At 45.5% G+C, this 26,135-nt stretch overlaps 1 protein-coding gene across 3 annotated transcripts in view; it reads left to right on the forward strand.

The window, feature by feature from the left end:
• Positions 1-26,135, forward strand: part of ATM (ATM serine/threonine kinase) — a 245,664-nt gene that overhangs the window by 107,181 nt on the left and 112,348 nt on the right. For all 3 annotated transcript variants that reach the window (XM_088456725.1, XM_088456727.1, XM_088456726.1), the window contains exons 26-31: positions 861-1,107; positions 9,561-9,679; positions 13,663-13,789; positions 17,870-18,069; positions 20,245-20,422; positions 24,184-24,348. In XM_088456725.1, coding sequence (XP_088312851.1) covers positions 861-1,107; positions 9,561-9,679; positions 13,663-13,789; positions 17,870-18,069; positions 20,245-20,422; positions 24,184-24,348 — 1,036 coding nt within the window. The remainder of the gene's footprint in view (positions 1-860; positions 1,108-9,560; positions 9,680-13,662; positions 13,790-17,869; positions 18,070-20,244; positions 20,423-24,183; positions 24,349-26,135) is intronic.

Below are 26,135 nucleotides of genomic sequence, written 5' to 3' on the forward strand. Positions count from 1 at the left end.
GCAATGGCACCAAGCTGCACGTAAAGGTCCCCCACAGGATTGTCATAGAGGCTACAGTATTCACCAGCTGTGCTCAGGGGCGGGGGGGGGGGGGTTTATACCACTCTTACCATCAGAGTACCCCTTTGAGTTCAAGAGACTGCAGTTCCCCCTCAAGTTACAAATGACCATCAAGTCCCAGGTAGTCACTGAAGGTGGCAGAGATTGACTTGAGGGAGGACTGCTTCTCACATGGGCAGTTCGACGTGGGCTGATCCTTAGTGAACTCACACAGCAGCCTGGTGATCCTAGCACCTGAGGAGAGAACCACCGATATGATTTACAAAGAAATCCTCGAGTAGAGAAAAAAAAGGTTTACATGTATGTCTTATAACCCACCTTCAATTCATTCATATTAAAAAAAAAAAGTAAAAAAAAATCCCTAAATTTATTTAAATGGATACTACCACACTCCTTTACCCCAGAGGCCTAAAATGAACTAAGCATACAGTATAGTTTAACATGGGATGAAGGAAATGGAGAAAGTAAATATCTAAGGTGAAACCGAGCACATCAGCTAGTGTAAGTAAAAAATTCTGTTTTAACGCTTCACAGGCACGATTGTGGCACAGAGATTAGCATTGCTGCCTTGTTTATCTTTGTGTTCCCTCTCTGCATTATGCATGTATTTTCCGTCACCATTTTGTCCCAAATTTAGATGAATTGGTGTGTGTCGTGTACCTGTTTTATAAAATATAGCTTGTAAACTCCAATGAGAAAATAATTGATATATTCTGAATACAATTCAGGACTGCGGAATATATTTGTACTATATAAATAAATGAATATCAATGATGAAGTGAAACATCTCATTCTTGTAGATCATACTTCAAAGTGCTTGTACCACACCTTGTCATTCGGAGTGAGTTTGATGAGGTCAAGTCCGTGGCTCAGTGTATTGAGGAAGACTGGAAGGTGTTGCTGGCTGATTGTTTCCCAAGGATTCTGGTTAATATCCTGCCGTACTTTGTTTCTGAATGTTCTGGAGACCCGGAGATGGCAAAGAAGAGGGAAATTGCTTATAAAGTCTATGATTTGCTACAAGATGAAAACTGCTTGGGGAAACAGGTACCACAAACCTACTGAAGAGATTTATGCAGTAAACGTTACAGCCCACTTTTTAATTCATCAAATGTTATTGTCTGAGCAACCTATTTGTTATGATTCATCTTCTATTCATAGGTTATGTTGCCAGTTTTGACTTGGGTGACAATAGAATAACTGGCAGCCTATCAGGTCATCGGAATGGTCACAGCCGCACGGATTGTTGCAGAAGATGAGTGGGCAGTGGCCTGTCAACTTGAGTTTGTGAGGACTAGGCTGCGTGTGGCAGGGGCAGTGGCAGTGGCATGATGTGGGGAATGAATGGTCATCAAAGACTGACAGGTCTATAAGCTGCTTATAATAGTGATAGGAAATCTCCTCTTGTCTCTATCATTAAAATTAGGGGTGAGCGGGTTCGGATTTCTGAAATCCGAACCCCCCCGAGCCCCCCCGATCCGAGTCCGATCCGAGTCAGGCTCGACTTTTCCCGCCTGACTCGGATCTGAAATCGAGGCAAAACGTCATCATCCCGCCTTCCGAGTCTCGCGGGTTTTGGATCCTATATAAGGTACCCGCGTCGGCGCCATTTTCTCACTCGGCTGTGGACAGTGAAGAGGGAGGGTGGGAGTTAGGGCTGTGTAGTGTAGTGTAGTGTAGTGCTGCTGTTGTCCACTACTTCAAAGTCCATAGGGGCTGGCTGTGTTGTGCTGTGCTGCTGTTGTTAATAGGGGCTGTGTCCACTACTTCAAAGTCCATAGGGGCTGGCTGGACTGTGTTGTGCAGTCAGTTCTCCATAGGGGCTGTGTCCACTCCAAAGTCCTGTGCAGTGTCCCAGTCCTAAAGGAGTGCTGTAGTGTTGTCCAGGGGGTGCTCTGTCCATCAGGGGTGCTCCCCCCAAGTGCTAAAAAAATAATATATTTTCTGTGTTTGTGAATTGTGTGCGCAGTAGCCGCACGTGCATCAACAAAGTAGTGCCAAGCGTGCGCCTGTGTCATAAGTAAAGGGCCGGCTGGCTTGACCGTTAAAGGGTGCTGTAACCCCCGAAAGTACACTCCAGTCCAAACCAAAAAAAAATTATTTTCTGTGTTTGTGAATTGTGTGCGCAGTAGCCGCACGTGCATCAACAAAGTAGTGCCAAGCGTGCGCCTGTGTCATAAGTAAAGGGCCGGCTGGCTTGACCGTTAAGGGTGCTGTAACCCCCGAAAGTACACTCCAGTCCAAACCAAAAAAAAAATTATTTTCTGTGTTTGTGAATGTGTGCGCAGTAGCCGCACGTGCATCAACAAAGTAGTGCCAAGCGTGCGCCTGTGTCATAAGTAAAGGGCTGGCTGGCTTGACCGTTAAGGGTGCTGTAACCCCCGAAAGTACACTCCAGTCCAAACCAAAAAAAAAATTATTTTCTGTGTTTGTGAATTGTGTGCGCAGTAGCCGCACGTGCATCAACAAAGTAGTGCCAAGCGTGCGCCTGTGTCATAAGTAAAGGGCCGGCTGGCTTGACCGTTAAGGGTGCTGTAACCCCCGAAAGTACACTCCAGTCCAAACCAAAAAAAAATTATTTTCTGTGTTTGTGAATTGTGTGCGCAGTAGCCGCACGTGCATCAACAAAGTAGTGCCAAGAGTGCGCCTGTGTCATAAGTAAAGGGCCGGCTGGCTTGACCGTTAAAGGGTGCTGTAACCCACAAAGTACACTCCAGTCCAAACCAAAAAAAAAATTATTTTCTGTGTTTAGCCGCACGTATATATCAAATCGGTATAACATAAATGGAGGACCAAACTTTCTCCGATAAAAATAAAATAGAGAAAGATCAAGAACCACTTCCTCCTAGTGCTGAAGCTGCTGCCACTAGTCATGACATAGACGATAACATGCCATCAACGTCGTCTGCCAAGGCCGATGCCCAATGTCATAGTAGAGGGCACATACAATCCCAAATGGCAAAGTTCAGGAAAATGACCTTGAAAAAGACATTTAAATCAGCTGAAGAGAAACGTAAACTTGCCAATATGCCATTTACGACACGGAGTGGCAAGGAACGGCTAAGGTCGATCCCTAGTATGTTCATGACTAGTGGTTCAGCTTCACATGACGATGGAAGCCCTCCTCCCACTAAAAAAATCAAAAGAGTTAAGCTGGCAAAAGCACAGCGAAGAACTGTGCTTTCTAAGAAGATATCACAAATCCCCAAGGAGAGTCCAAGTGTGGTGGTGGTTGCGATGCCTGACCTTCCCAGCACTGGACGGGAAGAGGTGGCTCTTTCCACCATTTGCACGCCCCCTGCAAGTGCTGAAAGGAGCACCCACAGTCCACTTGCTGATATGCAAATTGAAGATGTCACTGTTGAAGTACAACAGGATGAGGATACTGGTGTAGCTGGCGCTGAGGAGGAAGTTGGCGAGGAGGATTCTGATGGTGATGTGGTTTGTTTAAATCAGGCTCCGGGGGAGACAGTTGTTGTCCGTGGGATGAAAAAGCCCATCACGGTCATGCCTGGGCAGAAGACCAAACATTCCACCTCTTTGGTCTGGCAATATTTCTATCCAAATCCGGACAACAACTGTCTTGCCATATGTACCATATGTAAAGGTGAAATAAGTAGGGGTAGGGACGTCAACCACCTAGGAACATCCTCCCTTATACGGCACCTGCAGCGCGTTCATAAAAAGTTACTGTCAAGTTCAGAAACTTTGGCTAAGACCGTAAGCAGTCCAGGGACACCTAAATCCCGTTGTCCTGTTGTATCCAAGCGCCTGCAAACCACACCGTCAACTCCCTCCTCGTCAATTTCCTCCTTAGTCAGGATCGGAAGTAGTCCTGCAGGCCATGTCACTGGCATGACTGACTCTCCTATCCGGGATTCCTCTGGAGGATCCTGCATTGCTACGCCTACTGCTGCCGCTGCTGCCGCTGCTGCTGTTGCTGCTGCTGGGAGTCGTTCATCATCCCAGAGAGGAAGTAGGAACACCACTACTTTTACTAAACAATTGACCCTCCAACAGTCCTTAGCGAGGAGGATGAAGTACGACAGCAGTCATCCTGAAGCAAAACGTATAACTGAGGCCTTGACTGCTATGTTGGTGTTAGACGTGCGTCCGGTATCCGCCATTAGTGCAGTGGGATTTAGACAATTGATGGAGGTAGTGTGTCCCCGGTTCCAAATCCCGTCTAGATTCCACTTCACTAGGCAGGCGATACCGAGACTGTACAGAAACGTCAGAAAAAGTGTCCTCAGTGTCCTGAAAAATGCCGTTGTACACAATGTCCACTTAACCACGGACATGTGGTCAAGTGGAACAGGGCAGACTAAGGACTATATGACTGTGACAGCCCACTGGGTAGATGTATCACCTTACGCAGCAACAGCAGCAGCGTCACCAGTAGCAGCATCTCAGAAACGCCAGCTCGTTACAAGGCAGGCTACGCTGTGTATCACCGGTTTCAGTAAGAGGCACACCGCCGACAACCTCTTAGAGAAACTGAGGGAAATCATCGCCCAGTGGCTTACCCCACTTAGACTCTCCTGGGGATTTGTGATATCTGACAACGCCACCAATATTGTGCGGGCATTACATCTGGGCAAATTCCAGCACGTCCCATGTTTTGCTCACACAATAAACTTGGTGGTGCAGAATTTTCTGAAAAGCGACAGGGGCGTGCAGGAGACGCTTTGGGTGGCCCGAAAAATTTCTGGCCACTTTCGCCATTCAGCGACTGCGTGCCGAAGACTGGAGCGCCAGCAAACACTCTTGAACCTGCCCCGCCATCACCTGAAGCAAGAGGTTGTGACGCGGTGGAACTCAACCCTCTATATGCTTCAGAGGATGGAGGAGCAGCAAAAGGCCATACAAGCCTATACATCCACCTATGACATAGGCAAAGGAGGGGGTATGCACCTGACTCAAGCGCAGTGGAGAATGATTTCCGTGTTGTGCAAGGTTCTCCAGCCCTTCGAACTTGCCACACGTGAAGTCAGTTCAGACACAGCCAGCTTGAGTCAGGTCATTCCCCTCATCAGGCTTTTGCAGAAGCAGCTGGAGAAAGTGAAGGAGGAGCTAAGACGGAGCGATTCCGCTCGGCATGTGGGACTTGTGGATGAAGCCCTTCATTCGCTTTGCCAGGATTCCAGGGTGGTCAATCTGTTGAAATCAGACCACTACATTTTGGCCACCGTGCTTGATCCTAGGTTTAAAGCCTATGTGGTGTCTCTCTTTCCGGCCGACACAAGCCTGCAGAGGTGCAAAGACCTGCTGGTGAACACACTGTCAGCTGAAGCGGAACGTGACACGTCAACGGCTCCTTCTTCATTTTCTCCCGCAACTGGGGCTGCCAGGAAAAAACTTAGGTATCCTAAGCAACCCGCTGGCGGTGATGCAGGGCAGGCAGGACCAAGTTTGGACATCTGGTCCGGACTGAAGGACCTGGCAACAATTTCTGACATGTCTACTGTCACTGCATATGATACTGTCACCATTGACAGAATGGTGGAGGATTACATCGGTGACAGCATCCAAGTAGGCATGTCAGACAGTCCATACCTGTACTGGCAGGAAAAAGAGGCAATTTGGAGGCCCCTGTACAAGCTGGCTCTATTTTACGTGAGTTGCCCCCCCTCCAGTGTGTACTCCGAAAGAGTGTTTAGTGCAGCCGGGAACCTTGTCAGCAAAAGGCGTAGGAGGTTGCTTCCACAGAATGTGGAGAAGATGATGTTCATCAAAATGAATTATCAGCTCTTCCAGGGAGACCAGCCTCCAGAAGGTACAGAGGGACCTGTGGTGGTGGATTCAAGTGGGGACGAGTTAATACTTTGTGAGGATGAGGATGTACACACTGAAGAGGGTGAGGAATCGGTGGATGAGGAGGATGAGGATGACATCTTGCCTCCGTAGAGCCAGTTTGTGCAGGGACACATTAATTGCCAGCTTGTTTTGTGGGGGCCCAAACGAACCAATCATTTCAGCCACAGTTGTGTGGCAGACCCTGGCGCTGAAATGATTGATTTGTTAAAGTGTGCATGTCCTGTTTATACAACATAAGGGTGGGTGGGAGGGCCCAAGGACAATTCCATCTTGCACTTCTTTTTTTTCTTTGCATTATGTACAGTTTGGGGCCTAGTTTTTCTAACTGCCATCCTGTCTGCCACTGCAGTGTCACTCCTAGATGGGTCACGTGTTTGTGCCGCCCACTCGTGTCGCTTAACATAGTCATCCAGCTACCTCGGTGCAACCTTTTGGACATGAAAACACTATTGTGAGGTGTGAGGTGTTCAGAATAGACTGGAAATGAGTGGAAATTAAGGTTATTGAGGTTAATAATAGCATAGGAGCAGAGAAACCAACAAATTCTGTGATTTTAGCTGTTTTTATGCTTTTTAAAAAAAAAATACAGATCCAAAACACAAAACCCAGAACCCAAAACACGGAAGGGTGGTTTTGGCAAAACCAATCCAGATCCAAAACACGAAGAAAGATCCAGATCCAAAACCAAAACACAAAACACGAAAAGTGGCCGGTGCACACCCCTAATTAAAATATCACTGAAGTAGTTGCCAGTTATAGTGGCTAGCAGTAGTAAGAGTTAATTTACGGTTTTGCCAGCCAGACCTGGATACATGGCTTTGCCAGTTCACACACATGCATTGCAACTGGACTCCAGAGAACACACTTCCAGTGCCTACTTCTGCAGAACTACAAAGTAGTCTGCATGCACATAACATACAGTAGCTTGCAAAATAACCAACCCCCTAAAATGTCAACAGATTTGTCTGTATTATTTATTTATTAACAGTTTCTTATATAGCGCAGCATATTCCGTTGCGCTTTACAATTGGAAACATTAATAGAACAAAACCGGGTAATAACAGACAGACATAGAGGTAAGAGGGCCCTGCTTACAAATTCTACTTACACAGATTGTTCCGAACAGTATTTTTTATTGAAAACCATTAGTCTTCTAAAGTAATTTTTCAAACTCGTAATTTATTATTTGTCCACATATTTCACAAAAAAAAATATATCAAATCTGAAAAATGCAGCATGCATAAGTATTTAACTCCTGTGCTACGGAAGCTTGTTGTTAACACATAAAAGATATTGCCCTATCAGTTGGCTTTCAGTTAACCTCTACCTGCGAAACATTAAAAAAATGTTATACAATGTATAAAATTCAAATAAATTGTTCATACTGCGAACCTGAAGGAAAGCTGTGAAAACGTAACAGACCAAGGAAAATGAAAGATAAAATTATAGCCATGCACAAGTTAGGAAAAGACCACAAAATAATATCTAAGTGCTTGGATAACCCAGCGAGCACTGTTGGATCAATTGTGAAGAAATGGAAGCAGGATCATACCACCCAGGCACTGCCTAGACAAGGCCGTCCAACAAAATTCAGTGTCAGGGCAAGAAGATTTGTTTTGAAAGCTACAGAGATGGCAACTATCACTTTGAATGAGCTACAGAGTTCAATGGCTGAAGAGAAACTGAATTAATGGAGAATACCAAAAATCCAATTTTTTTTCCCATCAAGACAGGGTGGTTCTCTAAACCAGACCTTTATTTCAACTAAAGGTTATTTTGCGTTTTCTTCTTAACCAATAGATTGTTCCGGCTTTGCGCATTTTTTGGACGGGGATTGCCTGGTAGCCCATCCTACTAGATTGGTCAGTGTCTCTGTGAAGCAGTTATACATAGAGGTCACCAAGGCTAAGTTATACAAATGTAATGTTTACAGTGCATCCGGAAAGTATTCACAGCGCTTCACTTTTTCCACATTTTGTTTTGTACAGCCTTATTCCAAAATGGAACTTCTTCCATTTACGGATGATGGAGGCCATTGTGCTCATCGGGACCTTCAAAGCAGGAGATATTTTTCTGTACCCTTCCCCAGATTTGTGCCTCGATACAATCCTGTCTCGGAGGTCTACAGACAATTCCTTGGACTTCATGCTTGGTTTGTGCTCTGACATTAACTGTCAAGTGTGGGACCTTATATAGACAGGTGTATGCCTTTCAAAATCATGTCCAATCAACTGAATTTACCACAGGTGGACTCCAATTAAGCTGTAGGAACAACTCAAGGATGATTAGTGGAAACAGGATGCACCTGAGCTCAATTTTGAGCTTCATTGCAAAGGCTGTGAATACTTATGTACATGTGATTTCTTAGGTTTGTTTTTTCTTATTAAATTTGCAAAAATCTCGAAAAACTTTTTACACAAATTTATTCCATTTTGGAATAAGGCTATAACATAATAAAATGTGGAAAAAGTGAAGCGCTGTGAATACTTTCCGGATGCACTGTATGTAGCCAGAGAGACCAGTTTTGGGCCTAAAGTTTTGAGTGCAGCCATAGCTGAGTGTACCATCTCTTAGGGGGCATCTTTAGAATGTCCCCATGGTTTTCAGTGTCTCCCAGAATGGATGCCAGAGAAACAAGGAAAGGCGACCTACAGTAAAGAGCAGCTAATTCTGAGACTCATCTAGAAGAAATGGCCAGCAAGAAGGAAACCTTTCAGGTTAGAATATTCAGAGATAACAAGGAACAACTGTGGAACAAAAGGTGGTTGAACATGTAGCACACCCCGAATAAAGGTGTGAATTTCAGGGATGGCGGCCAGCTTACAATGGAAAAATATTTGAAAGGGGAAAAAACTTGTACTTTCAGAGAGTAGAGTTTGAACCCACTGTCCAAGCTGTGCTGCGAGAATGAGAGCAGAGAAGCTAAGTTTAGCAAATATGTATGGACCCTCTTCCTTCCACACCAGGAGATGATAATCTTATAAAGGTTTGGTAATTTATGACAGAAAAATTATTTCTGCCATTAATTATGGCCTTATTAGAGAAGCTCGGAGGTTCATGTCTTCAACAGCCATGGCGCCAATGCCAACCAAGATAAGCCTTGATGGAAAAGTTAATAGTAAAGAAAGCCACTCACTGTCTTTGGAAATGGTTCCCACTCTTTGGACACACAACATTTAACTGAATTGCTTAGCATTATGGGTTATAGAGGGGAAAAAAGGCTCCCCACAAACAAGCTTAGTTTGCCTTTGTGCCTGCTCCTGGAACACCAGTGTCTCCCAGGTTGGATGGCAGAGAGAGAGGATTTTTGTTACTTATCATTAAATCCGTTCCTCTGAGTCCATCTTGGGGACACTGCGCTCCCCTGTTGCCACTCTGTTTCTGTTTACTCTAAGGTTTAAGTGTGGTTCTAGTTTGAGTGTTTGCATTAGTCTATCCTTTGAGCTTTGTTAAGTTTAAACTGATTCCTGTTTGCTGATGGGCATGAGGGGAGGTTTTAACATCAAACAAGTTTAGATTGAGGTTCCAGCTCCTCATTACGTTCTCTACACCCCACGGTTACCCGTGTCCCCCAGATGGGCTCGGAGAAACAGATTCATCGGGGGTTACCAAAAATCCTATTTTAGACTGATTGGTGACTAGTAATGTCACACTGTATTACTATGCAACATTTATCTTTGTAGCAAATAGACAATCTGTTCCTGCGAAATCTGCCAGACATTGTTGTGGAATTACTGATGACTTTACATGAATCCTCCAGTGGTGAAACCGGGGATGAGATGCCGGCTTCCCAATTCACAAGGTAAAGAGGAACAGGGGGATTGCTTCATTTTTTCTGTGTATCAGGAATGTATGTAGAGTTGGCGCTGTCATAGACATTGTAAGTAATTACTCTTTAAATTACAAATTGTGTAACCAACGTACTCATGCTGTTCTATCATAAGATCTGTGCCTCCATTAGTTTCACCATGAAATGGCTGGTGAAGCCCGGGGTCCTTTACACCGAATGTTAGTTCAGTTCCAACCCGCCGAGAAGCGCCAGCATTACAAGAACCTCTGCTGTGTAAATATAGCCCCGAATCACTTCTCTTTCCCCCTTGCACAGGGACGTCCTAGGAATAGACCTAATTTTAGCCTAAGGAACTTCACACGGTGTTTTAAGATTTTAAAGGGCTGCTAAAATGTGGTCCGATATATAAATGCTTCTTGTAACATTGAAAAATATGTACTGTATGTAAAGCTGTCCATGTTATGACAGAATTAAGATATTTCATATTGTAAATAATATCTAGTTAGATTTTTTAGGGTTGGATATGTGACCGTTAAAAAGTTGACCCGATGGGGACACTGTGGGCCTGATTTAGACTCCGATGCGGCTTCGTCTTTTGCTGCAGTTGCATCTTTATGCTAATGCTGCTATAAATCCCTACCCTAGTGTAAATCCATGCTTCCGAATGTGCAAGGACTGAGACGCCAATTCACAGTGTCTATAGACCAGGCCTGGCCAACCTGTGGCTCTCCAGCTGTTGTGAAACTACAATTCCCAGCATACCCTGCCATCGTTTTGCTATTAGGGAATGCTAAAACAGTGACAGGGCTTGCTGGTATGTGTAGGTTTACAAAGGCTGGAGAGCCACAGGTTGGCCAGGCCTGCTATAGACGCTGCATCATTACCGTCTGGCGAGTCTTTAGATGCACCATCAGTCGCACCATCTAAACCTGCACCAGCTCTGTGGCAGGTGCAGTTTGTGCTGTCTGTGAATGGCCTCCTATGTGAGCTGTTCAGTGTCTGTGTACGCAACCGCTTTCAGCGACGCACTTCCAACACTCACATAGGACGCAACATTTCCATGGGTCTTTTTACCCCCCCCCCTACAGTCACAACCCAGGAACGCTACTTACATTTCTGATACTGTGCATACAAACCTGTACTGCTACTAACGAAACTGGATCAGAACCTTTATATACCCCTGCCTATACCTTCTAAATATCCTTCCTATAAACCTTTAAGAATAACGCTAATTTGCGTACGCAGTCTGACCGCAAATAAAGACAGGAGTGGAATCTGTGGTTCCAACGCACAAGTATTATTCAGGTAAAAGTACAGTCAGTTACACGCAATTGATACATACACAATTTAGGGGTAAAAGGAAATATTATAGACCCAAGTACAGTATACATACGCTGTGCCTCCGGACCCAGAGATAGACCTCAGACTAGAGACCCTCAGTTCATACAACCTTCAGCATGGACTAAAAAAATCAGTATTCGTGCACATGTATTTATCCCCCCCAGACTAAAACAGGACAAAGGGGAAATTTCCTGCTGATGTCATTGGTTCCCAGAGGAGAAGCATATGTTACAGCATATTTAACAGGCTGGTTCAAATAGACTCCCCCTGCCTCTAACAGCAGGGGAATCTTTCTAATAACGCCTCCTGTAACATTCCAACAGCTAAACATTTTGTTGCTTGTAACTTCTGCGATCCGTAACTTGAGTTTGCATGATGCGATCTCTCCACCGATAACACCGGGATGCTGTAAAAAACGTACGCATCAGAACAAGACCAAACACACCTTGTTTATCATGTATAATACCTTAGTTATCAAAAACCTATTTTGATGCTTATGGAACCTTATGTGTGAATATGAAATGTGTGAGTAATCGGGGTTTGATATAAAGACATATTTAATGTGTGTATGAAGATGAGTGCATTTGTCTCTAACATTTTAGCATGCTGGGCCAGATAGTTCTACATGTCCTGTCAGCAGGCCCTTCCACCTTTCCTGTGTCATTGCAGAAAGCTTGCTTATTTATTCTAGCCAGACCACCCGTAGTGAACAAACACTATGCAGGAAGCTTATCTACACAAGCCAGTTGTCACCTGGCCACTTGCTTAACGCAATACTTTAAAGCCATTTCTGGAATATATCCTTTATAATACGTAAAGTAATGAAATAGGCTTTTAGTGAATCGCCATAACATATGATAATGGTCACAGATGCATTCGCATGATGCTAATGGTATTATCGCCACATGTACTAAAATGTGAGTTTATCTAAAATGGCGCTTAGGCGGCCATTTCGCAAAATGGCGTCTTGCAGCCAGTCGCAAGATGGTGTCGCTGCGATTCAATTTTAAACTGATCTTGTCTCAGCCAATAATCCAGCTTCGACACTACTTTGTACGTACAAAATTGGGACACATAGCGCAGTGCGACTCGGACGCATGGGCATACAAAAAAACATTGCTCCATTGCGTCCAACTCGGCAAGGCCGGACCCGGCATGTTAATAATGCCATTTACAGCATTTTAACAGTGTTGGCTTGCAATGTCAAACATTATAGTAAATCATCATGTTTGAAGTTGTTTAGCTGATGCCATTCAAATGCTGTAAATCGCTTTATTAACATGTCGACATGCTGGGCTCGACATCACGATGTCCCCATTGTGTCGACATTTTAACTGTCGAGCTGCCCGCTCCATGACCAGGTTTTTACAATATGTTGTCTTGTGCTGTTGGCCATTTTAGCAAGTATAAGGCTGACCGCAGTGCCCATCGCCAGCGTTACAGGCAGCAAGTCATGTCAAATGCCCATAGCATTAGCTCTACATTTCCTCAACCTTTTCTGGACTTGTAACTACTATTCATGCTTCCATATAAGCCACTGTTGCAGGCTTTAGGACTGTGGATGATTTTATTCTCAGCCCTCATTATCATTTGTATAAAGCAATATACAGGTACCAGGGCCGCAACTAGGGGGGGGCTAGAGGTGCACGTGCACCGGGAGGGGATTGCCTGGGGGTGAAAAAGAAGACTCTGCCATCTGAAAATGGCCGCCGCCGAAGAGGAGACTAATGCTAGAGGTCCTTACTGGACCTCTAGTGTCTGTCTCTTTGTTGGCGGCGGCCATTTTTGGATGGCCGTTTTCAGCAGATTCCATGCGGACTAGCCGTCCGCATGGACTCTGCTGAAAACGGCCATCAAAAAATGGCCGCCGCCAAGGAAGAGACAGATGCTAGAGGTCCTACTGGACCTCTAGTGTCTGTTAGCAGAGCGCAATGCACACAGCGTTCCCGGAAGTGCCGGGAACGCTGGCGCTCCAGGGAGAGGATGCTGAGAGCTGCATCTTCTCCCTTCAAACCCCCCTGGCAACGAGCATAAACCCCCCTGGCTGAGCATAAACACCCATGGCAACGAGCATGGAACCCCATGGCAACGAGCATGGAACCCCTGACAGCAAGCATGAAACCCCCTGACAATGAGCATAAATCCCCTGACAACAAGCATGAAACCCCCTGGCAATGAGCATGTAACCCCTGGCAACAAGCATGAAACTCCATGGCAACGAGCAGGTAATTTTAAAGTAATTAGAAGCATTACTGTGGGGCATAAAATGGTGTCGGGCAAATATGTAAGTGGCACTTTTTTAATAGGCATTACAGTGTGTGGCATAATGTGTAATGGGCATTATGGTGTATGGAATAATGTAAGTCACTATACCAGGGACGTCTGAGTAATGCACTGCCTTATGGAGGAGCAAGGACAAAATCCAGGTACGGGAAGGGAGGGGGGCGCAAAATTGCTGCCTTGCACCGGGTGACAGATATCCTAGTTTCGGCCCTGCAGGTACTTGCGGATGCCCACAGCATCTTGTCTCCCTTTTTAAATTGTTAGTGGGTGGTGGATTGATGGCAAGATCCTGCGCCTGCTCCACATATTATTACATTCTGAAATCATGCAGATATTTATATATAATTTTTTATTTTATTTTTTCATTTTAGAGAATTGGATCCAGCTCCAAATCCCCCATATTTTCCCTCATATGTAATAAAAGCAACTTTGGATTATATCAGCAGTTGTCACAAAAGCAAGATGAAGAGTCTGGTGGCGATTCTCTCCAAGACTCCAGTGAGTAGAGATATGTAAATCTGGCTCTTATAAAGTAACTGAAGCTGGTTAATTTTTTCTGTACCCTGATACTTTCAAGTAAAACGGTCAGTCAAGGCTAAAAACCATACCATACGGTTTAATGCCATACCATACAGTATAATACCATGCCATACGGTGAAAAAAAAAGCAAGTAACTGTGCAATTTGGTAAAACCATGTTGCACTGCAGGTGGGGGAGATTTAAAGTGTGCAGAGAGGTTAGGGCTCGATTCAGACCTGCTCGCTAGATGCGTTTGCACGCAGCCAGCGTATGCAAATGCGGCAAGGCAGGCGATCACATGGCAAGGCATTAGCACGCCCACTATGTCTTTGCGTGCGAGCACTCTGTGTATGCAGACGCCCACCAGTCTGTCTTAAGATGCCTATTTGCGCACCTCATCTCCAGGAAGTGTATGCAACCATCGGTAACATCGATTACCATCGGATGCATACGCAGCACTTGAGGTTGACCATACCCTACCGCAAGCACTGCGAGCACTTCAGTGTAAAAATCAGCCTAGTGACGTGTACTATAACTAGGCGTCTAATTTATGCTCGCCTCTGAGACTGCGTTAAGACGCTCGGGCACGCCTGCGTTCGCAACCTCCACTCCCCCGTTCTCATCGACCAACCATTGTCACCACCCACAAACGGCTTCTCCTATCACTCATTCAGCCGGGCTGTCTATGCGTAGCGAGCGAACACTTCCCGATTACTCGGACAGGTTCGCTCACGCACTGTGATGCGTACACATGCGCACAATGCAAACATCGTCAGTCTGCGTTCGAACGCTTCCTGGTGAACTGGTCTGAATCAGGCCCTTAGATCCAAGAGAGGTGCATCTGAACAGAAACCTAAATTGCAGTGTAAAAATAAAGCTGTCCAGCATTTGTGGGCTACGTGCAAAAGCCGCCAGTATTTACCCTGTAAGAAGAAAAGTAAATGTATCTGCACCCCTTGCATTGCCACATGGATTGGTCCCAGGGCACAGTTACTTGCTCTTTGAATCTGTGCTCTCAACTCAGAATAATAGGTTCAAAAATAATATAATAAAACAAAGCCACAACGACATGGCCCGGTTTTGCTGGTTCACACGTGTGAAGTGGAGCTGGACTCCTGGACCAGTTCCCCTGTCACACACAAAACCATGCTATGAGAGAGAGCACAGGTGAGCATAGAGGGCTTTCACTGGGGAAATGGGTTTTCCTTCCATAATCCATAGCCCTGTCAGACTGAACAATATATTTCACCTTCTGACATCATGGGGTATGTTTACTAACGGTCGACAATGTCAAAAATCATCTGTTAGTAAATGTGTGATTTAGGGGTATATTTACTGAAAGTCGATTTGGTTCGATTTTTGGTCGATTTTGTGGTTCAGGGTCTAAATCTCACATTCACTCAGAGATGATTTTTTGACAGTTTAAAAAAAAGATGTCAAAAATCATCTGTTAGTAAACGTGTGATTTAGACCCTGACATACAAAACCCAAATATCGACATTTAGTAAATATACCCCCTTATCTTATGCTGAGTTGTCACCATGTATTTTTCTTTTTCCTCCACTAGGGGGCACAGAGATCACTCTGGGTATAGTCTGGAGAGGGAGAGTCCGGGCACCAAATAGTTACTAATTTTTCCCAGCAGCCACCAGCGAGCCAGTTTAAGTTTGGTGCCGAACAGGATGCACCATTTTGTGGGGGCTGCTTTTAAGTGGCCCTCTGTTTCTTTTATTTATTTATTTTTTATTTTATATTCTCTGAAGAGCGGGCAGTGAGGGGCATCCTAGAGGTCGCCGTCACTGCCGCTCTAACGACGCCAGCGCCGGTGGTGGCAGCACCGGCGTCTGGGTTGGTAACTTCCGCTGGGGAACAGCACACCACCACAGCGGATGCGAACGTGGACAGGTAAGAGCGGCTCCCTGCTTGCAGGGTGCCGCATGCTCGCGGCTATTCTTGTTAGCCCCTCCCCCACCCCAGGGTGCGCTCCCTCACAGCTGGCAGCCTGTCCCAGGGTATTTCCATCTCTCTCTCTCTCTCCTCCTATTGATAAATTCTGGGCAGCAATTTTATAAAATACATGCCTCATCAAGTTTCCAGAGAGTAGGGGCTCCTGTCTCCATGTATACCTCACTATAGCTAGTCTAGTTATACATTAGCTCCTTCCTGCTCTGTTCTAGCTGGTTTGTTGAGCACCATTGTCCATTAGTTCCACGCTTGAATGTTATGTGTGCGTGTTTAGTAAAGTGCAATGCAATGCACTTGTTTCTTTATTTGTGGCGCTTTCCCATTCATTGCACGACCCTGTAAATTCACACCACTATTTTTATAAGGCTTCCAGGCTATTTCAGGTGATATTACTGTTAACTATTCAGCTTGCAGCTCCCGGCCCAGCTCTCCCTGACAGTATTGTTGAGGTGTGGCCTAGATTCAGCAGGTTAATGCATAGACACATCACACAGGGTTGTAGGTTAAAATCCCAACCAGAGTGGCATTTACACTTCCTTTGGGGATGTTCTCACTCGTCGGCCATAGAGCCAGGCGGGGGCACTCCTTTACTTACTCATTACAGGAGTAGCAGATGCACGGCAGCGATGGCACAGCTCAGAGCAGGCCATCTAGGCAGCGCCAGGTCCTGTCTAGTTGCATCTCTGCTTTGGCCTTTGAACAGGAAGCTAGTGTCTTCGTTCCTTCAAAGGTAGAAGCGCTGTTAAAAAGTATATCTGTACCTTTGAGCAGGACCGGTCCAGAGCCCAGGTTCTTCAGTCTCAGTGGAGGGGGTGACAACTTTATTCCCTTGTTTTTTGTAACTTGAGGGACTTCCTAGCGGAGACATGGACTTGGTGCTCCTGCCAGTGGTACAAGCGTTTTTTTCTTCAGGGTGTCCCTCGGGTAGCCGCCATGTCTTGTCCAGGTGGCTCTATCATGCCTTTCCTTGGTTCTTCGGCCTCTGCGGTTTGTGCCCTTGGCTACGTTGGACTTTCATTTGGTTTCTTGGGAAGGCTGTCTTCCTACTTGTCATCGCCTTGGCCCTGTGGGTCTCTATGTTGAGCGCCTTGTCTTGTCGCTCCCCCTTTTTGACTTTACACTTGGATCAGGACTTTTTACTCTCTTATTTGGTTTGCTTACCCCAGGTTGTGTCTCTGTTCCACACCATCCAGGTAGTTGTGGTTCCGGCTCCCTGTGTTAAGGACTCTTCCAGTAGACATCTTTGGAGGTGGTGAGGCCTTTAAGAGTTTTCGTGGATTAAATCGGAGATCTGTTTCTCTACTATGTTTGTCGCAGACGGGTTGTGCCAGCTTATCTTAGTGGCTCCGTTTGACTATCTGTCATGCCTACTTTGTTGCAAATCTTCCTGCCCCTGCAATGGTGTCGGCTCTTTACTCCCGGTCAGTGGGAGCCTCTGGGGCAGCCTTGTGTGGTGCTTCTGTGGAACAGCTGTGTGCAGTTGCCACGGGGTACTCTGCCCACACTTTGTTTTGTTTTCATATGGTTGACACCTTTGCGTCTTTGGATGCAGCCTTCAGATGAAGGGGTTCCCAGCGCAGCTCAAGAGAGTCCCCTCCCATGGAGGACAGCTTTAGGACATCCCAGAGTGATCCCTGTGCCCCCTAGTAGAGGAAGAAGAAAAGAGGATTTATGGTGTTACCTTGTTAATTCCTTTTTCCCCTCCATAGCGGGCACAGGACGCCCACCCTGACGCACCTGACTTGCAGGGTTTGTTTCTCTGATGCTGGTTCCTGGCGCAACTTTTCTCATTTTTTACATGTGTTCTAAATGTGTGCCGGTTTTCCTTCTCCCTCTTCTTCTCCTCACTCCTGCCATTGACTGGCTGACCAGTGGCTGGAGGAGGGGTATAGTGGAGATGGAGCATGGGGGCTGCTGGGAAAAGTTAGTAACTATTTGGTGCCTGGACTCTCCCTCTCCAGGCGGTACCCATAGTGATCCCTGTGCCCCCTATGGAGTCAAATAAAAGGATTTAACAAGGGAAGACCTTAAATCCTCCTTTAATCAAAATATTAATATGTTCAGATGCCTTCAATATACATGTTCTTCTTCCAGGATTCTTTCCAGAAGATCTTGCTTTCCATATGCAAACAGGCTGCAGAGAGCAGCAATGTCTACAGGAGGCACCAGATCCTCACCATTTACCATCTCTTTGTTAACCTGTTGCTGGTAGAAATTAAGGACGGTTTAGGGGGAGCATGGGCCTTTGTCCTCCGTGATGTCATCTACACCTTGATCCACCACATTAATAGCAGGTACATTTCTGGGGGTGTGGATTGAAAGATCTACATTGTTTAGCTAGACAGTCAAAAGATAGACACCAAATGGTAGACAGGCAATAGTTAGACCGGGTCAAAAGGTCGTCTGTTAAATGGTCAGCATGGACTAACGTTGATAGGGTCAACTGGTCGACATGGTCAAAGGTCGACACGTGCCTAACCTTCGCAGCCTACTCTTAACCATCCTCCAAAGTGCCTAATGTATAACTTGAAATCCTGATGTGATAGGTAAATTTAGTTTCCAGATTTGGAATCTGCACACCCAATTTATTTTGAATAGTTATTTATATAGCGCACACAAATTACGTAGCACTTTACAGAGACGTTTTCAGTCATTTACATCAGTCCCTGTCCCAGTGGAGCTTACAATCTATGGGCCTGATTCAGACCCACTCGCAAGCGGCTGTCCGCTCGCAAGTGGGTCGATGGTGTGCACTGAGCATGCGCACGACGGAGGGAGCTCCGTCGTGCGCATGCGCCAGATGCGACGAGCGAAGGAAAGTCCTTCGCTCGTTGTGTCTGATCAAAGGGGGCGTGCTGTCGATGTTGATTGACAGCACGCCCCCTTTGGTAGGCGTGCCTCCCTGACGGGGGCGTTCCCACGGGAACGCCTCCCGTCAGAAGCCGGCCCACTGACATCACTAGTGATGTCAGTGGGAGTGATTTTGGCTCTGATAGAGCCAAAATCACTCCGGAGCTTGCGGTTGAAAACCTCAACCGCAGGCTCCGGCTCACAGTTTCGATGGTCACGACCATCGCGGCCATCAAACTGCACGCTCGTATAGCCTGTGGGTGGTTACCCACAGCTATACGAGCGTCCAGGAGGACGCTCCATTTTCATGGAGGGTGGCCCTCATTCAGAGCGTGCGCTCTGCTCAGAGCGTACGGCTCTGAATGAGGGCCTATATTCCCTATCACATGAACACACAGGCACACATCTACACACACACTGGTGTTCATTTTTGTCAGAACCCAAATAAAGGCCCTCATACATCTGCGACGGATCGTCGTGATCCTGCAACCCGACATCGCAGGATTGCTGAAATCCAACACGTTGGATTTCACAGATTTGACGATCACGATCAAAAAATGATCGTGATTGGCAGATCGGTCATATTTAACATGTAGAATTTCACCGATCCTGCGATGGATCGCGGAACATCGATGGCCGCTGATCGGCATTTCCGACTGGCGGATCGGCGTTTCTGATCCCATTGCTATGATCTGTCGCAGATGTATGGGGGCCTTAACTTATCAGTATGTTTTTTGGAGTGGGAAAAGAAACCCACACAGAGCTGGGAACTACATACAAATTCCACACAGATGGGTTATAAGATATCAAATCCTGAACCAAGGCCCTAAGCGCTATGAGGCTGTAAATCTAACAACTGTGCTGCTGGATTTCAGTTTCTTTTTCAGTGTTTATTTTGTATGGAAGAGATCATTAATTTTGTAATTCATATTGATACAAATGTTTTTTTTATATCGTCGTCATTGCTTTTTCTTGCTCCTTAAATGAATTGTCAATTCTGTTGAAACATATTTTCATTGCAGCTTTAGTAAAGCAAAGTTCTAACTTAAAAAACTGCTTCCATGGCAAAGTGCTGAGAGTGCTTGGGTGGCTGCTGTGATAACACTGCATTTTTTTAAACCAGCGGTTCTCAAACTCGGTCCTCAGGACCCCACACAGGTCACGTTTTCCAGGTCACCCAGCAGGTGCACAGGTGTACTCATTACTCACTGACACAGTTTAACAGATCCACGGCTGGAGCTAATGATTCTGTGAGGACACCTGGAAAACATGCACTGTTTGGGGTACTGAGGACCGAGTTTGAGAACCTGTGTTTTAAACAAACAATAAGAAAAAGTTCGGCTACAATTTCAGCTTTGGAAAAAACATTTTGAAAACAGATAAGAAATTTATAATTTGCGGTAATCTGTTTCTTTTGGTCCACAAAAAAGAGGGCTTAAGCAAATCAATGTTCAGAGGATCTGCAAATTAATGTTATGAATATTTGCAAAGCCTTATGGAATACAATCTTTATGGACACTGATTATATTAGCTGAGCGGTGTTTGTTTTTGTGAGCACAGAAAGCTACTTTTCCATGATTTTGGTGTCTGATTACTCTACATCATTCCTTACGTTTCAGAGTCTCCTGCGCTAGGGATGAAGTCTCCACTCGCAGCCTCATGCTGTGTCTTGACCTTTTGCACCGTGTGTGCCGAGCAGCAGTCACTTACTGCAAGGATGCGCTGGAGAGTCACCTACATGTCATTGTCGGCAGTCTCATCCCTCTGGCAAACAGCCAGGCAGAAATTCAGGAGCAGGTGAAACTCTTCCCTTTAATTCTTCACCTATGTTATTGTATGCTGTACATTTGGGTTATTTGTGGGTGTTTAAGGTCAAGGTGAACTTCAATTGAATGTTTATAAATTTAGAAAAAATCTGGAGCTAAGGAGTCTTTTGTTGTAGAATAGGTTCTGTGGGAAGTGGAAGGGTTTAGTATTACTTTGCTGAAAGAAGCAAATTTGGTAGAAAAAAAAAAAGTACAATATACGTATAAAAGAGAGGCTTGGGATAAGCACAGGTCTGTCATTAGAACAAATACTTCATAAGCAGGAGACTAGTATTTGTTATTAATGTTAACATTCTAGGGTTCTACTCATAACATGTACTCATTATGCCTTGATACTTATCTCAATTCCATAGTAAGGTTGGGAAGACAACACCTAAGTCCATAAAATGATGGGAAGCCTACAGTCAGTGGGGCTAAATTCCCACCTCAAGGAGGAAAGGTCCTGAGAGGTAGATCCTCCTCAGCACTGTACCCTCCATCGGTGCACTGCTTAGGAGGTAGGGTGTAGGCTTTAGGACCCTTTCCCTGCAATTAATAAGTAACAATTTACAGTGTTGTTCTTCAGGGTCCACAGGCTCCACAGGAAGACCTTGGGGTGTAGGTTGGATCTGGATCCCGGGCACAACACAGTTAAAGCTTTTGCTCCCAGGATGCACTGGTCCATCCTCCCTATACCCCGGCCCCGAGTCAGAGGCACCTCAGTTATAGTTGGTGCCCGGCCGGAGTTGGGTCACTGTTAACGCAAGGGGGCTGTAGTAGCCCCAAAGCTACTTTTATGTTTTGGATAGTTTTTCTTCCATCAGAGCGCGCAGCAGCAGACTGTCCATAGGACGTCTGCGCTGCCGCTCCGTCACCCTGTCGACGCCAGTACCGATCTGGGGATCTCGGCGGGACCCCGGGGTCTGTGCTAGCCAGGCCCTGCTGGACATCCCGGACTGTGGCCGGACGTACAGGGACAGGTAAGAGCAGGTCACCGTGAAAAACAAATAGACAATGTTTAGGGAAAAGATGTGTCTGATAGATTAATTCTCTATCAGCTTCTCACACCTGACTTTCCGTAATATACTTCTGCATAAAATCTTTTAAAAGTGCTTCAAATACAGTGCATCCGGAAAGTATTCACAGCGCTTTACTTTTTCCACATTTTGTTATGTTACAGCCTTATTCCTAAATGGAATAAATTAATTTTTGTCCTCAAAATTCTACACACAATACCCATAATGACAACGTGTAAAAAATTTTTTTGAGATTTTTGCAAATTTAATTAATAAAAAAAACTAAGAAATCACATGAACATAAGTATTAACAGCCTTTGCCATGAAGCTCAAAATTGAGCTCAGGTGCATCCTGTTTCCACTGATCATCCTTGAGATGTTCCTACAGCTTAATTGGAGTCTACCTGTGGTAAATTCAGTTGTTTGGACATGATTTTGAAAGGCATACCACTGTCTATATAAGGTCCCACACTTGACAGTGCATGTCAGAGCACAAACCAAGCATGAAGTCCAAGGAATTGTCTGTAGACATTTGAGACAGGATTGTCTCGAGGCACAAATCTGGGGAAGGGTACAGAAAAATATCTGCTGCTTTGAAGTTCCCAATGAGCACAGTGGCCTCCATCATCCGTAAATGTAAGAAGTTCAGAGCCACCAGGACTCGAGTTTGCCAGCCGTCTAAACTGAGCGATCGGGGAGAAGGGTCATAGTCAGGGAGGTGACCAAGAACCCGATGGTCATTCTGTCAGAGATACAGCATTCCTCTGTGGAGAGAGGAGAACCTTCCAGAAGGACAACCATCTCTGCAGCAATCCACCAATCAGGCCTGTATGGTAGAGTGGCCAGACGGAAGCCACTCCTTAGTAAAAAGCACATGGAAGCTCGTCTGGAGTTTGCCTAAATGCACCTGAAGGACTCTCAGACCATGAGAAACAAAATTCTCTGGTCTGAGGAGACAAAGATAGAACTCTTTGGCGTCAATGCCAGGCGTTATGTTTGGAGGAAACCAAGCACCACTCATGACCATGCCAATACCATCCCTACAGTGAAGCATGGTGGTGGCAGCATCATGCTGTGGGGATGTTTTTCAGTGGCAGGAACTGGGAGACTAGTGACAGAGGGAAAGATGAATGCAGCAATGTACAGAGACATCCTGGATGAAAACCTGCTCCAGAGCGCTCTTGACCTCAGACTGTGGCAACAGTTCATCTTTCAGCAGGACAACGACCCTAAGCACACAGCCAAGATATCAAAGGAGTGGCTTCAGGATAACTTTGTGAATGTTCTTTAGTGGCTCAGCCAGAGCCGAGACTTGAATCCATTTGAACATCTCTGGAGAGATCTGAAAATGGCTGTGCACCGACGCTTCCCATCCAACCTGATCGAGCTTGAGAGGTGCTGCAAAGAGGAATGGGCGAAGCTGCCCAAAGATCGGTGTGCCAAGCTTGTGGCATCATATTCAAAAATACTTGAGGCTGTAATTGCTGCCAAAGGTCCATCAACAAAGTATTGAGCAAAGGCTGTGAATACTTACGTACATGTGATTTATTTTTTTTGTTAATTAAATTTGCAAAAGTTGTCTTTATGGGGTATTGTGTGTAGAATTTTGAGGACAAAAATGAGTTTATTCCATTTTGGAATAAGGCTGTAACACAGGCTTGCCGACTTTCTGGATGCCCCTTCCGGGAGGGAGCAGCCAGATCGGCATTGCGGGGCCGGTCAGGCTGTGAGTATTTGTGGGTGTGGGGGCGGAGCCACACGATCGCGTAATTTTGGCCCCGCTACACAATGCCGATATTACAGGCATTGTGAAGCAGGGGGTTGGGCTAAAATGACGCGATTCAGCGTTAATCGCGTCACCGGCCCACCCGCTGCGGGGGATTCAGAGGTAATTACGGGGGGGATAGGAGGGGTTGGCGGCAGCCAGGAGGATTGCCTGCCTTCCCGGGAGGTTGGGAGCAGCACCCGATTTTCAGGAGGCTCCCGACTAAATCGGTAGGGTAGGCAAGTTTGCTGTAACATAACAAAATGTGGAAAAAGTGAAGCGCTGTGAATACTTTCTGTATGCACTGTACAAAGCTAATGTTACATATTGACACCTTAGTGGCCCCAGATTTTGGTCCCTTAAACTTTTGTACCATACCCTAACTCCTTTAGCACACATATATATTTTAGACAAATAATATTTACTGATGTGCAGGGTTTGTTATCACTCAACACAGTTCCTAGCACTTTTCCCAGACTTGCTGGGGATGTCACGGCCAGGCCCCCAGTGGTGCATATTGGTCCCAGGGTTGCCAAGAGTGTGATCATGTTCCCTAAGATGCCATGGCCATACCTCTGGCGGTGCATAGTGTAACCAGAGTAAAACAGACAGTTTATTTAATTTGTAGATTGTCTGTTTCTGTACTGTTTTTATACCTGCAGCAGTAATTATTTAGTACATTTGTGACTGTGCTTTTATAGCTAGGACACTATCGTGGTCTACAAGCTTTAACACTTCCCTGAGCTAATTGTGTTTAGCCTTTGTGAATGTCGTGGTTTACCCATAGCAGTTAAAATACTTATATTAAGTTAGTGTTTTTATCTGAGACTAGGGGGGTATTGCTGAGGGTCTCCCTGTTTTTACACACTAAGCATTTTCAGAGTACACAAGAAAAAATATATGATTTCTTTTTATGATTGTCCTATTTTAAACATTTATGAGTAAAATAACTGTAGTATGTTTAACCCACAGGTGCACGACTTGTTGACCTTTTTGGTAGTTGAAAACCAAGACAATGAAAACCTCTACCACACTATTAAACTTCTGGACCCTTTTCCTGACCATCCACTGTTTAAAAATCTCCGGCAAGCACACCAGAAAATCAAGTACAGCAAAGGGGCTTTCTCACTCATGGAGGTACCAGGTCATTCCCTTCATTGGGAACATTTAATAAAACTATTCTACAGATAACTGTTTGTAACACCAAATACAGAACCTTCATGGAGATTACATACTGTAGCTGAAAGTCACCAGGAGGGCAATGTTTAGAAACATGCGAGCCTCTGTGGGTTTTTGTAGCTCAGCCATGCATAGGCAAACGCAGGGGGGTTTCCGGTTGCCTGGAAACCCCCCTTCCAAGCCAACACCATGATGACTACAATAGAAATAGCATATAATACTAAAGTTGCATTTTTTTAAGATTCTCTCAGTGTCACAAATTAAATAATTAGCACCACCTGTTGATCTGTTAAAATGTCTGAGCCAGTAATAAATACACCTGTGCACCAACTAGGAGATGTGGAAAACATGCACTGTTAGGGGTGCACTGATATAGACCATCGATAGGGTTAATTAGTAATACTGTATAATAATGAACTAGCCAGTACATAAAGAGACCAATCTGTACATATATGTCCAGGGCAGTGCTAGGTTCTTTTGCTGCTCCCCCAGATTCCCGAACTTGCTGAAATTAACTGGAATAGAGCTCACATTTGAATAAGTCACCCATTTGTTTTATTATTCCCTTTTGTTAATTTAACTTAATCCTAAACCTAGGAATAAACACACTGACACATGTATGGAATTAAAAGAGGTCACAGCCAGAATTTATTGATAAAATTGAATTTTTAGAATAGGTGGCAAGAAGAAAGCAGTGCTCCAAGGCCACAGCCCGATGGATACCAATACTAAATAATAGGGGCGGATCCCCGCCCTGTGCAGACTGACCTGGGGCAGTACCATCCTTCCCTAATTGGCACAGCATTGGCCCCTCCCTTGGAACAAAGACCATGTCCCCCCTTTAGGCGGTGACAAACTGGCCGCTCTCAAAGGAAAGATGCTACCACAGGCACTCCTGCGCTCATAGTAGGCCGCCCGTGAGCACTGCTTCCCGCCAAAGCCAGGTTCGCAGAACCAGGCCCGCCACCAAACTGTGACCTTCCTGAAAATAAAGGGAAGCTGCAGAGGTCACTGATCAACCACACTAGCCCCGCGCCCAGGAGTTTAGCCCCATTGGGTCTATGAAAGCTCTCCGCCCTGTAACGTAAAAAACTTGGGTATTGCATGACGCGTCCACCAACGCTAAATGACAAGTGTGCAATGACCATATCCGCTCAATACCCATGCATGCGCCCAAATCATTGCCTCCCAAGTGGGGCCCCAAACGTCTCGTCTGCTGCCCATAGGGCATCTAGCAGGCGCTTCCAATGCATTTCTCGTAATCCTAACAATTGCAACTTACCCACTCACAACAAAAAATTGGACCTGCAAATCCAAGGGGTGCTGGCTAGCCCAGTAAAAAATAGGAATTTACCCACACCCGACAATTAGCATTCCCGGACAAACCTGTCCGAGAGTTCACGTAGACATAAATTGGCATTTATACAGACAGATATTGGAATTTAATACAGACCGAAATTGGTATGTAATAATAACAACAACAATTTAACCCCAAGGAAAGGGAAACAAAATAGTTGGGTGACCCATCTGAAGATGAAAAACAGCAAAACCTTTTTGAGGGCAAAAGCTGAAAATCCTTTCAGAATCCCTAGCGGCAGTAGGCATAAGGCCCCTAGGTTTCCCAACAAACTCGCAAGGAGCGCAACTACCTAGTGCAACTTATCCTCCTTTAAATATGACCTCACCACCCTAACTGTTTTTAATAAGTCGACTGAAACACCTGCCCCCGCTGCGCAAGCTGCTGC

The sequence above is a fragment of the Taudactylus pleione genome, unplaced genomic scaffold, assembly GCF_031769625.1.
Source record: "Taudactylus pleione unplaced genomic scaffold, aTauple2 ptg000711l, whole genome shotgun sequence".
In the NCBI taxonomy this organism is placed as follows: domain Eukaryota; kingdom Metazoa; phylum Chordata; class Amphibia; order Anura; family Myobatrachidae; genus Taudactylus; species Taudactylus pleione.